Source organism: Phasianus colchicus, chromosome 34, assembly GCF_987193195.1.
Source record: "Phasianus colchicus chromosome 34, bPhaCol1.hap1.1, whole genome shotgun sequence".
In the NCBI taxonomy this organism is placed as follows: domain Eukaryota; kingdom Metazoa; phylum Chordata; class Aves; order Galliformes; family Phasianidae; genus Phasianus; species Phasianus colchicus.
In genome coordinates this window covers 1,604,075-1,617,695 of record NC_143469.1, presented here as the reverse complement: position 1 = coordinate 1,617,695, position 13,621 = coordinate 1,604,075, and the positions used below count along the sequence as shown (strand labels likewise).

Below are 13,621 nucleotides of genomic sequence, written 5' to 3'. Positions count from 1 at the left end.
GGTGTCACCCTCTCATCCCCAATGCCACCCATTTCCAGGCTGCTGTCACCCTATTGTCCCCAACATCACTGCTGTCACCCTCACCCCCTCTGTCACCCTTTGTCCCCACCACCCACAGCCCCTCCATCTCACCCCACGGGCAGCGCTGACCCCACAGGGGATGGATGAGGAGAGGGGCCGTTGCCCAGCAGCTGACGGGTCCCCGCTGTCCCCAAGGGCCAGGTGACACGGGCACAGGAAGCAGAGGAGAACTACATCATCAAAAGGGAGCTGGCAGTGGTGAAGCAGCGTTGCACTTCGGCCACTGAAAACCTCCAGCGTGCTCAGAGCACCATCAGACAGCTGCAGGACCAGCAGGTCTGTGGCCCCAAATGGTCCCAACTGGTCCCAGATGGCCCCAAATGGCCCTACGTGCCCCTTGTTGTCCCCATTTATCCCCTCTTGTGGGTGCACGGATTTGGTGCTGCCGCCAGCAGTGAAAGGGGCAGCGAAACGTTGGGTGTCCCAAGCTACAGTGATGTGCTGGAATGGGGTGGGGATGTGTTGGGATGGGGATGGGGTGGGGATGGGGTGGGATGGGGATGGGGGTGGGGATGGCGTTGAGGATGGGGATGGGGGTGGGGATGAGGTGGGGATGGGGATGGGGATGGGGTGGGGATGAGGTGGGGTGGGGATGGGGATGGGTGGGGATGTGTTGGGGTGGGGTGGGGGTGGGGGTGGGGATGGGTGGGGATGGGGTGGGGATGGGGATGTGTGGGGATGGGGATGGGTGTGGGGATGGGGGTGGGGATGGGGATGGGTGGGGATGGGGATGGGGTGGGGATGGGGATGGGTGGGGATGGGGATGGGGTGGGGATGAGGTGGGGTGGGGATGGGGATGGGGGTGGGGTGGGGGTGGGGGTGGGGATGGGGTGGGGTGGGGGTGGGGGTGGGGATGGGTGGGGGTGGGGTGGGGATGGGGATGTGTGGGGATGGGGATGGGGGTGGGGATGGGGTTGAGGATGGGGATGGGGTGGGGATGGGGGTGGTGTGGGGATGGGGATGGGGTGGGGATGGGTGGGGATGGGGATGGGGATGGGGTGGGGATGAGGTGGGGTGGGGATGGGGATGGGGGTGGGGTGGGGATGAGGTGGGGTGGGGGTGGGATGGGGGTGGGGGTGGGGGTGGGGGTGGGGATGGGGATGGGGGTGGGGTGGGGATGAGGTGGGGTGGGGGTGGGGATGGGGATGGGGATGGGGTGGGGATGTGTGGGGATGGGGATGGGGGTGGGGTAGGGATGAGGTGGGGTGGGGATGTGTTGGGGTGGGGATGGGGATGGGGAAGGGGGTGGGGGTGGGGATGGGATTGGGATGGGGGTGGGGGTGGGGATGGGGATGGGGTGGGAATGGGGATGGGGTGGGGATGAGGTGGGATGGGGATGGGGATGGGGATGGGGATGGGGATGGGATGGGGATGAGGATGTGTTTGGGGATGGGGTTGTGTTGGGGTGGGGATGTGTTGGGGATGAGGTGGGGATGGGATGTGAGTGGGGATGGGGACAGGGGATGTGTTGGGGATGTGGTGGGGTTGGGGATATGTTGGGGATGGGGATGTGGGGATGGGGTAGGGGTGAGGTGGGGATGGGGATGGGTTGGGGATGTGTTAGGGATGGGATGAGATGGGATAGGATGGGGATGTTTTGGGGATGGGGATGGGGATGTGTTGGGAATGGGGATGGGGATGTGTTGGGAATGTGATGGGGATGAGGATGGGGTAGGGGTGGGGTGAGGATGGGGATGTTTTGGGGGTGGGGTGAGGATGTGTTGGGGTGGGGATGGGAATGGGGATGTGTTGGGGGTTGGATGGGGTGGGGATTTGTTGGGGATGAGGATGGGGTGGGGGTGGGGTGGGGATGTGTTTGGGGTGGGGTTGTGTTGGGGTGGGGATGTGTTGGGGATGGGATGGGATGGGGATAGGGATGTATTGGAGGTGGGGTGGGGATGGGATGGGGATGGGGATGTTTTGGGGTGGGGATGTGTTAGGGATGGGGATGTGTTAGGGATGGGGTGGGGATGGGGATGTTTTGGGGTGGGGATGGGGATGTGTTGGGGTGGGGATGGGATGGGATGCGGATAGGGATGTATTGGGGGTGGGGTGGGGATGGGGATGGGGATGGGATGGGGATGTTTTGGGGTGGGGATGTGTTAGGGATGGGGATGTGTTAGGGATGGGGTGGGGATGGGGATGTTTTGGGGTGGGGATGGGGATGTGTTGGGGTGGGGATGTGTTGGGGATGGGATGGGGATAGGGATGTATTGGGGGTGGGGTGGGGATGGGGATGGGGATGGGATGGGGTGGGGATGGGGATGTGTTGGGGTGGGGATGTGTTGGGGATGTGTTGGGGTCTGAGATGCTTTGAGGACAGGGATGTGTCGGGGTTGGTGACATTTTGGGGTTGGGGACACGTTGGGGTGGTGACATTTTGGGGACGCTGACAGGGGAACCCGCGCTTCAGCGAGGAGTTCGTCACCCACCTGGAGACGGAGCTGGAGCAGTCGAGGCTGCGGGAGAGCGAAACGCTCGGAGCCCTGAAGGAGATGCAGGACAAAGTGCTGGACATGGAGAAGGTGGTGGAGGCAGCACGTGGGGTCGTGGCTCACGGTGGTCCTGGGGGAGGGGGGGGGAGTCACATAAGAGACCCTGGGGGCTGTCCCATAAGTGATCCTGGAATGGGGATTATTTAGGATCGTCCTTTTAGGATGAGGGTGGTCATACAAGGGACCTGAGGGTTGGGGACAATCACATAAGAGACTCTGGGGCTGTGCCATAAGTGGTCCTGGGGTGGGGGGCTACCAAAGGAGTGGCTTTTAGGATGGGGACAGTCACATAAGAGACCCTGGGGGTTGTCCCATAAGTGATCCTGGGACTGGGGATTATTTAGGATCGTCCTTTTAGGATGGGGGTGGTTGTACAAGGGACCTGAGGGTTGGGGACAGTCACACAAAAGACCCTGGGGCTGTGCCATAAGTGGTCCTGGGGTGGGGGGCTACCAAAGGAGTGGCTTTTAGGATGGGGACAGTCACATAAGAGACCCTGGGGGTTGTCCCATAAGTGGTCCGGGGACTGGGGATTATTTAAGATCACCCCTTTAGGACGAGGGTGATGATACAAAGGACCTGAGGGTTGGGGACAATCACATAAGAGACTCTGGGGCTGTGCCATAAGTGGTCCTGGGGTGGGGGGCTACCAAAGGAGTGGCCTTTAGGATGGGGACAGTCACAGAAGAGACCCTGGGGGCTGTGCCATAAGTGATCCTGGGACTGGGGATTATTTAGGATCATCCTTTTAGGATGAGGGTGGTCATACAAGGGACCTGAGGGTTGGGGACAGTCACAGAAGAGACCCTGGGGGTTGTCCCATAAGTGATCCTGGAACTGGGGATTATTTAGGATCACCCCTTTAGGATGGGGGTAGTCATACAAGGGACCTGAGGGTTGGGGGCAATCACATAAGAGACCCTGGGGGCTGTGCCATAAGTGGTCCTGGGACTGGGGATTATTTAGGATCGTCCTTTTAGGGCGAGGGTGATGATACAAAAGACCTGAGGGTTGGGGACAGTCACAGAAGAGACCTTGGGGGCTGTGCCATAAGTGGTCCTGGGACTGGGAATTATTTAGGGTCGTCCTTTTAGGATGAGGGTGATCATACAAAGGACCTGAGGGTTGGGGACAGTCACATAAGAGACTCTGGGGCTGTGCCATAAGTGGTCCTGGGGTTGAGGATTATTTAGGATCACCCCTTTAGGATGGGGGTGGTCATACAAGGGACCTGAGGGTTGGGGACAGTCACAGAAGAGACCTTGGGGGCTGTGCCATAAGTGGTCCTGGGGTGGGGGGCTACCAAAGGAGTGGCTTTTAGGATGGAGATGATCATATAGGAAACCTCAGGGTTGGGGACATTCACATAAGGGACCCTTGGGGACTGTGCCATGAGTGGTCCTGGGGGTGGGGGACAATCACAGGGGTGGTCTCGAGGATGGAGACAATCACACAGGTGGCCCTGGGGACAAAATCCAAAGGACACGAGTGACCACGGGGAGCCCTAGAACTGCTGCGCCCCATCCCTGCCGACCCCCAGGGCCACATCGGTGTCCCCAGGGTGTCCCTGTTGGGCAGCACCCCCTTTTCCCCGGGGGGTCCTCTGTCCCTGGGGGTCCTCTGTCCCCGCTGACACCCCCGTGTCCTGCAGAGGAACAGCCTGCTGCCAGATGAGGACAACGTGGTGAGGCTGCAGGAGGAGCTGCAGGCGCTGGCGCTGCGCGAGGCTGAGGCCGTCAAATCGCTGACGGAGCTGCAGCAGCAGGTGAAGGAGCTCAGTGACAGCTGGCAGGTGAGGCCACCTGAGTCCCCTCCTGGATTCCTGGGTCCCTTCACATCCGCCTGGGTCCCGCCCGTGTCACCAGGTCCCACTGGGTCCCTTCACACAACCCGTGTTGTCTGGGTCCCTTCTCCAGGTGTTTGGGGTCCTCTCTTGGACACCTCCATCCCCTTCGTGGCCACCTGGGTGCTGTCTCTGCCATCTTGGTCCCCTCTTGGCCACTTCAGTCCTTCGTTCCACTGCCTGGATCCCCTCCTGGGCACCTGGGTCTCTTATTCTGACATCTGGGTCCTTCATCCCAATACCTGTGTCCTTTGTCCTCTCCCCAAGGTCTCATCCTGGCCACCTGAATCCCTCATCCCAATGTCTGGGCCCCTCATCCCAATGTCTGGGTCCTTCGTTCTGTCACCAAAGTCCTCTCCTGCCCACCTGAATCCCTTCTCCCAGTGCCTGGATCCCCTCCTGGGCACCTGGGTCTCTTATTCTGACATTTGGGTCCCATATCCCAATACTTGGGTCCTTTGTCCTGTCCCCAAGGTCTCATCCTGGCCACCTGGATCCCTCATCCCAATGTCTGGGTCCCTCATTCTGTCCTCTCCTGGCCACCTGAATCCCTTCTCCCAGTGCCTGGATCCCCTCCTGGGCACCTGGGTCTCTTATTCTGACATCTGGGTCCTTCATCCCAATACTTGGGTCCTTTGTCCTGTCCCCAAGGTCCCATCCTGGCCACCTGAATCCCTCATCCCAATGTCTGGGTCCCTCATCCCAATGTCTGTGTCCCTCATCCCAGTGTCTGTGTCCCTCATCCCAAAGTCTGGGTCCCTCATCCCGACGTCTGGGTCCCTCATCCCGACGTCTGGGTCCCTCATCCCAATGTCTGTGTCCCTCATCCCAAAGTCTGGATCCCTCATCCCGATGTCTGAATCCCTCATCCCAAAGTTTGGATCCCTCATCCCAATGTCTGTGTCCCTCATCCCAATGTCTGAATCCTTCATCCCAAAGTCTGGATCCCTCATCCCAATGTCTGAATCCTTCATCCCAAAGTCTGGATCCCTCATCCAGATGTCTGAATCCCTCATCCCAGTGTCTGGGTCCCTCATCCCAATGTCTGTGTCCCTCATCCCAAAGTCTGAATCCTTCATCCCGATGTCTGGGTCCCTCATCCCAAAGTCTGGATCCCTCATCCCGATGTCTGGGTCCCTCATCCCAATGCCTGGGTCCCTCCTCCCAGTGTCTGGGTCCCTCACCCTGTCACCAAATTCCTCTCCTACCCACCTGAATCCCTTTCCCAAGTGCCCAGATCCCCTCCTGCCCACCCGATTCCCTCATCCCAACACTTGGGGTCCCTCATCCTATCCCTGGGTCCCTTCCTGACCCCCCCACGACCCCCCCGGTCGTCCTGCTGACCCTTTTTTGGTGCAGGCTGGCCGTGCAGGAGGGCGCTGGAAGGATTCCCCACGGCGCAGCAACGCCAACGCACTGCAGGAGGCCGTGGTGGCAGCCAGGCTGAGAGAGGCTCAGGCTCAGGCTGAGCTGCGGGCGCTGCGACAGCGGGTGCTGCAACTGGAGACACAGGTGGGGAGGGGGCTGGGAGAACTGGGAGAACTGGGAGGGCTGGGGGTGCTGGGAATGGGGGTGCTGAACTGGGGGGCTGGACTTACTGGGAGAACTGGGAGGGTTGGGGGTGTGGGTGATGAAGTGGGGGGTAAGGTGGGAGTGTGGGTGATGAACTGGGGTGCTGAACTGGACATACTGGGAGTACTGGGGGTGTGGGTGATGAACTGGGGGGCTGGACTGGGAGAACTGGGAGTACTGGGGGTGTGGGTGATGAAGTGGGGGGGAAGGTGGGAGTGTGGGTGATGAACTGGTGTCCTGAACTGGACATACTGGGAGTACTGGGGGTGTAGGTGCTGAACTGGGGGGCTGGACTTACTTACTGGGAGAACTGGGAGTAGCGTGGGTGATGAACTGGGGTACTGGACTGGGAGAACTGGGAGGGCTGGGGGTGTGGGTGATGAACTGGGGTACTGGACTGGGAGAACTGGGAGGGCTGGGGGTGTGGGTGATGAACTGGGGTACTGGACTGGGAGAACTGGGAGTACTGGGGGTGTGGGTGATGAACTGGGGGGCTGGACTGGGAGAACTGGGAGTACTGGGGGTGTGGGTGATGAACTGGGGGGCTGGACTGGGAGAACTGGGAGGGCTGGGGGTGTGGGTGCTGAACTGGGGGTGCTGAACTGGGAGAGCTGGGAGTGCTGGGGGTGTGGGTGATGAACTGGGGGGCTGGGCTTACTGGGAGAACTGGGAGAACTGGGGGTGTGGGTGATGAACTGAGGGGCTGAACTGGACATACTGGGAGTACTGGGGGTGTGGGTGCTGAACTGGGGGGCTGGACTTACTGGGAGAACTGGGAGGGCTGGGGGTGTGGGAGATGAACTGGGGGGCTGGGCTTACTGGGAGAACTGGGAGGGCTGGGGGTGTGGGTGATGAACTGGGGATACTGGACTGGGAGAACTGGGAGGGCTGGGGGTGTGGGTGATGAAGTGGGGGGGAAGGTGGGAGTGTGGGTGATGAACTGGGGTGCTGAACTGGACATACTGGGAGTACTGGGAGTACTGGGGGTGTGGGTGCTGAACTGGGGGGCTGGACTTACTTACTGGGAGAACTGGGAGAACTGGGGGTGTGGGTGATGAACTGGGGGACTGGACTGGGAGAACTGGGAGGGCTGGGAATGTGGGTGCTGAACTGGGGGGCTGGACTTACTGGGAGAACTGGGAGGGCTGGGGGTGTGGGTGATGAACTGGGGGGCTGAACTGGGAGAACTGGGAGTACTGGGGGTGTGGGTGATGAACTGGGGGGCTGGACTTACTGGGAGAACTGGGAGGGCTGGGGGTGTGGGTGCTGAACTGGGGGGCTGGACTGGGAGAACTGGGAGGGCTGGGGGTGTGGGTGCTGAACTGGGGGTGTGGGTGCCGTACTGTGGGGCTGAACTGGGAGAACTGGGAGTAGCGTGGGTGCTGAACTGGGCTTCTGTGCTGCTGAACTGGAGGTGCAGCGCTGGGCGCAGCGGGGCTGGGAGGAGCGACCCAGGAGGTGACAGCAGGGCTGCTCATCCCCCCCAAATTCCTCCACCCTCAATTCCTCCACCCCCAATTCCTCCTCCCCCAATTCTTCCCCCACCCCAGGGTCAGATCCAGCGCACGGTGCTGGGCCGAGCGGAGCAGACGTGCGCAGGGCTGCGGGAGCAGCTCCGCCTGGCGGCGGCGCAGAGCAAAGGGCTGCAGGCGCAGCTGAGCGAGAGCCACCGTAAGCACGCCGAGGCTCAGTGCAAGGTGAGGGGAAGCCCGGAGGCAACCTGAGGGGTCTCCGTGTCCCCCTCCGTAAGGGACAGACCCGGCCCCTCTGCTGGGGTGACGCTGTCACGTCCGTAGGGACGTCCGTGGGGACGTGGAGACTCCGGGGTGACCTTTGTGAGGGCACCGCTGTCCCCCCCATAGGGACACTCCTGTCCCCCCCATAGGGACACTCCTGTCCCCTCCGTAGGGACTAACCTGTCCCCCCCCATAGGGACACCCCTGTCCCCCCTGTCCCCCCCACAGGGACACTCCTGTCCCCTCCGTAGGGACTAACCTGTTCCCCCCCATAGGGACACACCTGTCCCCCCCACAGGGACACTCCTGTCCCCCCCCATAGGGACACACCTGTCCCCTCCCCACAGACACACAAAGACCCTGCATAGGGACACCCCTGTCCCCTCCATAGGGACACCCCTGTCGCCCCCAATAGGGACACCCCTGTCCCCTCTATAGTGACACCCCTGTTGCCCCCAATAGGGACACCCCTGTCCCCTCTATAGTGACACTCCTGTCCCCTCCATAGGGACACCCCTGTCCCCTCTATACAGACACCTCTGTCCCGTCTATAGTGACACTCCTGTCCCCTCTGTAGGGACACTCCTGTCCCCTCCCCACAGACACCCAAAGGCCCTGCATAGGGACACCCCTGTCCCCTCCTTGGGGAGACACCTGTCCCCTCCTTAGGGACTCCCCTGTCCCCCCCAGTAGGGACACACCTGTCTCCTCTATAGTGACACTCTTGTCCCCTCCATATGGACACCCCTGTCCCCTCTGTAGTGACACTCCTGTCCCCTCCCCACAGACACCCAAAGGCCCTCCATGAGGCCACCCCTGTCCCCTCCATGGGGAGACACCTGTCCCCTCCTTAGGGACTCCCCTGTCCCCCTCTATAGTGACACCCCTGTCCCCTCCATAGGGACATCCCTGTCCCCTCCTTAGGGACACCCCTGTCCCCCCCAGTAGGGACACTCCTGTCCCCACTATAGTGACACTCCTTTCCCCTCTGTAGGGACACCCCTGTCCCCTCCATGGGGAGACACCTGTCCCCTCCATGGGGACACCTCTGTCCACCCCCAATAGGGACATACTTGTCCCCTCTATAGTGACACTCCTGTCCCCACTGTAGGCACACCCCATCCCCTCTATAGTGACACCCCTGTCCTCTCCGTAGTGACACTCCTGTCCCCTCCATAGGGACACTCCTGTCCCCTCTATAGTGACACTGTCACCTCCATGTGGACACCCTTGTCCCCTCCCCACAGATACCTACAGGCCCTCCCTTGGTGTCCCAGTTGTCCCTTCCCATGGTGTCCCTGGGGTCCCAATGTCCCCTCCTTTAGTGTCCCAACTGTCCCCTCCCATGGGGTCCCTGGGGTCCCATGTCCCCTCCCTTAGTGTCCCAATTGTCACCTCCAATGGGATCCCATCATCCTTACCCACAGGAGCTCAGTGTCTCCTCCCATGGTGTCCTTGGGGTCCCCACATCCCCTCCTTTAGTGTCCCAGTTGTCCCCTCCCATGGGGTCCCTGTGGTCCCCACATCCCCTCTTTTAGTGTCCCAATTGTCCCCTCCCATGGGGTCCCAGGGGTCCCCAGTGTCCCAACTGTCCCCTCCCATGGGGTCCCTGTGGTCCCCACGTCCCCTCTTTTAGTGTCCCAATTGTCCCCTCCCATGGGGTCCCAGGGGTCCCCAGTGTCCCAACTGTCCCCTCCCATGGGGTCCCTGTGGTCCCCATGTCCCCTCTTTTAGTGTCCCAACTGTCCCCTCCCATGGGATCCCTGTGGTCCCCACGTCCTCCCCTTGGTGTCCCTGGGGTCCCTACATCCCCTCTTTTAGTGTCCCAATTGTCCCCTCCCATGGGGTCCCAGGGGTCCCCAGTATCCCAACTGTCCCCTCCCATGGGGTCCCTGTGGTCCCCATGTCCCCTCCCTTAGTGTCCCAGTTGTCACCTCCAATGGGATCCCATCATCCTTACCCACAGGAGCTCAGTGTCCCCTCCCATGGTGTCCTTGGGGTCCCCACATCCCCTCCTTTAGTGTCCCAACTGTCCCCTCCCATGGGGTCCCTGTGGTCCCCACGTCCCCTCTTTTAGTGTCCCAACTGTCCCCTCCCATGGGGTCCCTGTGGTCCCCATGTCCCCTCTTTTAGTGTCCCAACTGTCCCCTCCCATGGGATCCCTGTGGTCCCTACGTCCCCCCTTGGTGTCCCTGGGGTCCCCACGTCCCCTCCGTTAGTGTCCCAACTGTCCCCTCCCATGGGATCCCTGTGGTCCCTACGTCCCCCCTTGGTGTCCCTGGGGTCACCACATCCCCTCCTTTAGTGTCCCAGTTGTCCCCTCCCATTGTGTCCCAGGGGTCCCCACGTCCCCTCCTTTAGTGTCCCAATTGTCCCCTCCCATGGGGTCCCTGGGGTCCCCACGTCCCCTCCCATGGGGTCCCAAGGGAGCCCCATGTCCCCTCCCTTGGTGTCCCAACTGTCCCCTCCCATGGGGTCCCTGGGGTCCCACGTCCCCTCCCTTGGTGTCCCAGGGGTGGTTGGGGATAATAAGGGGAGATTGGGAGGGTGGGAAGGGGGTGTCTGGGGGTGTCCCCTACCTTGGTGGTGACACGAACGTCCCCAGAGCAAGGAGGAGGTGATGGCGGTGCGGCTGCGTGAGGCCGACAGCATGGCGGCCCTGGCTGAGATGCGACAGCGTGTGGCTGAGCTGGAGATCCAGGTGAGTGGGGGGTGGACAGGGGGACATGGGGACATGGGGACATGGGGACACGGGGACAGGGGGACGAGGGGACAGGGTGACAGGATGACCTCTGCGCCCGCAGAGGGAGGAGGGCATGATCCAGGGGCAGCTCAACCACTCGGACGCCGCTCAGTACATCCGCCAGCTCAAGGACCACATCGACGAGCTCAAGGCTGAGGTAAGGCACCCATGGGTGCTGTGGCACCGGAAGGGATGCACCCACAGGGGTTGTGTTCCCTATAGACTGTGCCTGTAGCACTGGGGTGCCTCTATCCTGCACCCGTGGGTGCTGAGGTGGCTCTACCCTGCACCCACTGGGGCTGTGGTCCCTATATTCTCTGCCTGTAGGTGCTTGGGTGCCTCTATCCTGCACCCATGGGTGCTGGGGTGGCTCTACCCTGCACCCATCGGGGCTGTGGTCCCTATATCCTGTGCCTGTAGGTGCTGGGGTGCCTCTGTCCTGCACCCATGGGTGTTGTGGCACCGGAAGGGCTGCACCCACAGGGGATGTGGTCCCTATAGCCTGTGCCTGTAGTGCTGGGATGCCTCTATCCTGCACCCATGGGTGCTGGGGTGGCTCTACCCTGCACCCACCGGGGCTGTGGTCCCTATATCCTGTGCCTGTAGGTGCTGGGGTGCCTCTATCCTGCACCCATGGGTGCTCTGGTATCTCTATCCTGCACCCATGGGTGCTAGGGTGTGCCTACGGGTGCTGAGTCGACTCTATCCTGCACCCGTGGGTGCTCTAGAATCTCTATCCTGCACCCATGGGTGCTGGGGTGGCTCTACCCTGCACCCACAGGTGCTGTGATCCCTATAGCCTGTGGCAATAGGTGCTTGGGTGCCTCTATCCTGCACCCATGGGTGCTGGGGTACCTGAATCCTCTGCCTACACAAGCCTGGGTGCCTCTATTCTGCACCCACGGGTGCTGTAGCACCTACAACCTGCACCCATGGGTGCTCTAGTACTGCAAGGACCCATTCCGAGCACCCATAGGTGCTGTGGGATCTATGTCCTACACCCATGGTGCAGGGTGCAGGGCTCCAGGGTGCTGTAGTACCCAATGGGTGCAGGATATGGGGACCTCAGCACCCATGGGTGCAGGATATAAGTCTCGCAGCACCTGTGGGTGCAGGATATAGGGACCTCAGCACCCATGGGTGCAGGATACAGGGACCTCAGCACCCATAGCTATGGTTAAGGGTCCCTCAGCACCCACGGGTGCAGGATATAGGGACCTCAGCACCCACAAGTGCTGGACCAGGGGCCTGTAGCACCCATGGGTGCGGGATACTGGTCTCCCAACACCCTTAACTGCAGGATATGTGTCCTACAGCACCCACGGGGTGTTGGGGTGCCCACGTCCCGCACCCATGGGTGCCACCTGTGTCCCCTGTCGTGCTGTGGGTTCCCGGTGGGTGCAGGGACAGCTGCTGACCACGCCTCCATGTCTCTCATCCCTCCTCCCTTTCTCTGCTCTCCCTTCCCCCATCCCCCGCTTTGTCCCTCTGTCCCTTTGTCCCTCTGTCCCTTTGTTCCTCTGTCACCTCCCCCCCTCCCCCAAATCCTTGTCCCCTTCTCCTCTGTCCCATCTTGTCCCCATCCCCATGTCCCCATCCCTCTCCTCCTTGTCCCCGTCCCCATTCCTCATCCCACCCCTTTTCCATTGTCCCCATGTCCCCTTGTCCCCTCTTCCCTTGTCCCCCGTCCCCATTCCCTGTCCCATCCCCTCTTCATTGTCCCCATCTCACGTCACCACGTCCCCATCCCTTCTTTCCTGTCCCCTTGTCCCCGTTCCCATGTCCCGTTGTCCCCACCCCTCCTTCCTTGTCCCCTGTCCCCATTCCCTGTCCCATCCTCCTTTCATTGTCCCCATCCCATATCCCTTTGTCCCCACTGTTCACTTGTCCCCCATCTCTGTCCCTGTGCTCATCCCTGTCCCCACCCCACTGTCCCCCATCCCTGTCCCCATCCCTGTCCTCATTCCTGTCTCCCTGTCCCCATCCTGTCACCACCCCACTGTCCCCCATCCCTGTCCCTCATCCTTTCCCTATCTTGTCCCCATCCCTGTCCCCATCCTTGTCCCCCCGTCTCCACCCCACTGTCCTCCATCCCTGTCCCCCATCCCTGTCCCCATCCCTGTTCCCATCCCTGTCCCGTCCCCATCCTGTCCCCGTCCCCACCCCACTGTCCCCCATCCTGTCCCCATCCCTGTCCTCATCCCTGTCCCCACCCTACTGTCCCCCATCCCTGTCCCCCATCCTGTCCCCCTGTCCCCACCCCACTGTCCCCCATCCTGTCCCCATCCCTGTCCCACATCCCTGTCCCTCATCCTGTCCCCATCCTGTCACCACCCCACTGTCCCCCACTTCTGTCCCCACTCCTGTCCCTATCTTGTCCCCATCCTGTCCCCATCCCTGTCCCCATCCTGTCACCACCTCACTGTTCCCCATCCCTGTCCCATCCTGTCCCCGTCCCCACCCCACTGTCCCCCATCCCTGTCCCCCATCCCTGTCCCCACTCCTGTCCCCATCCTGTCCCCATCTCCACCCACTGTCCCCCATCCCTGTCCCCCATCCTGTCCTCACCCCACTGTCCCCCATCCTGTCCCCATCCCTGTCCCCATCCTGTCACCACTCCACTGTCCCCCTATTCCTGTCCCCACTCCTGTCCCCATCCCTGTCCTCATCCCCGTCCCCACCCTGCTGTCCCCCATCCCTGTCCCCCATCCTGTCCCCATCTTATCCCCATCCCTGTCCCCCTGTCCCTATCCCACTGTCCCCCATCCTCATCCCTGTCCCCATCCCTGTCCCCTGTCCCCTGTCCCCTGTCCCCTGTCCCCACCCCACTGTCCCCCACTTCTGTCCCCACTCCTGTCCCTATCTTGTCCCCATCCCTGTCCCCATCCTGTCACCATCCCACTGTCCCCCACTTCTGTCCCCACTCCTGTCCCTATCTTGTCCCCATCCTGTCCCCATCCCTGTCCCCATCCTGTCACCACCTCACTGTCCCCCATCCCTGTCCCATCCTGTCCCCGTCCCCACCCCACTGTCCCCCATCCCTGTCCCCCATCCCTGTCCCCTGTCCCCATCCTGTCCCTGTCTCCACTCCATTGTCCCCCATCCTGTCCCCATCCCCACCCCACTGTCCCCTATTCCTGCCCCCACTCCT

The 13,621-nt window shown here is 61.6% G+C and overlaps 1 protein-coding gene across 5 annotated transcripts in view; it reads left to right on the top strand.

Annotated features, from left to right (window-relative positions):
* The window catches only part of EVI5L (ecotropic viral integration site 5 like), a 33,641-nt gene that overhangs the window by 17,436 nt on the left and 2,584 nt on the right, over window positions 1-13,621 (top strand). For 4 of the 5 annotated variants that reach the window (XR_016460971.1, XM_090128946.1, XM_090128945.1 and 1 more), the window contains 7 exons: window positions 217-357; window positions 2,478-2,606; window positions 4,228-4,368; window positions 5,779-5,931; window positions 7,542-7,688; window positions 10,333-10,428; window positions 10,532-10,627. Coding sequence is in view for 4 of the 5 variants with exons in the window: in XM_090128946.1 (XP_089985072.1) it covers window positions 217-357; window positions 2,478-2,606; window positions 4,228-4,368; window positions 5,779-5,931; window positions 7,542-7,688; window positions 10,333-10,428; window positions 10,532-10,627 (903 nt within the window). In the remaining variant the exon portion in view is untranslated. The remainder of the gene's footprint in view (window positions 1-216; window positions 358-2,477; window positions 2,607-4,227; window positions 4,369-5,778; window positions 5,932-7,541; window positions 7,689-10,332; window positions 10,429-10,531; window positions 10,628-13,621) is intronic. The other variant, XM_090128948.1, reaches the window with a different exon arrangement.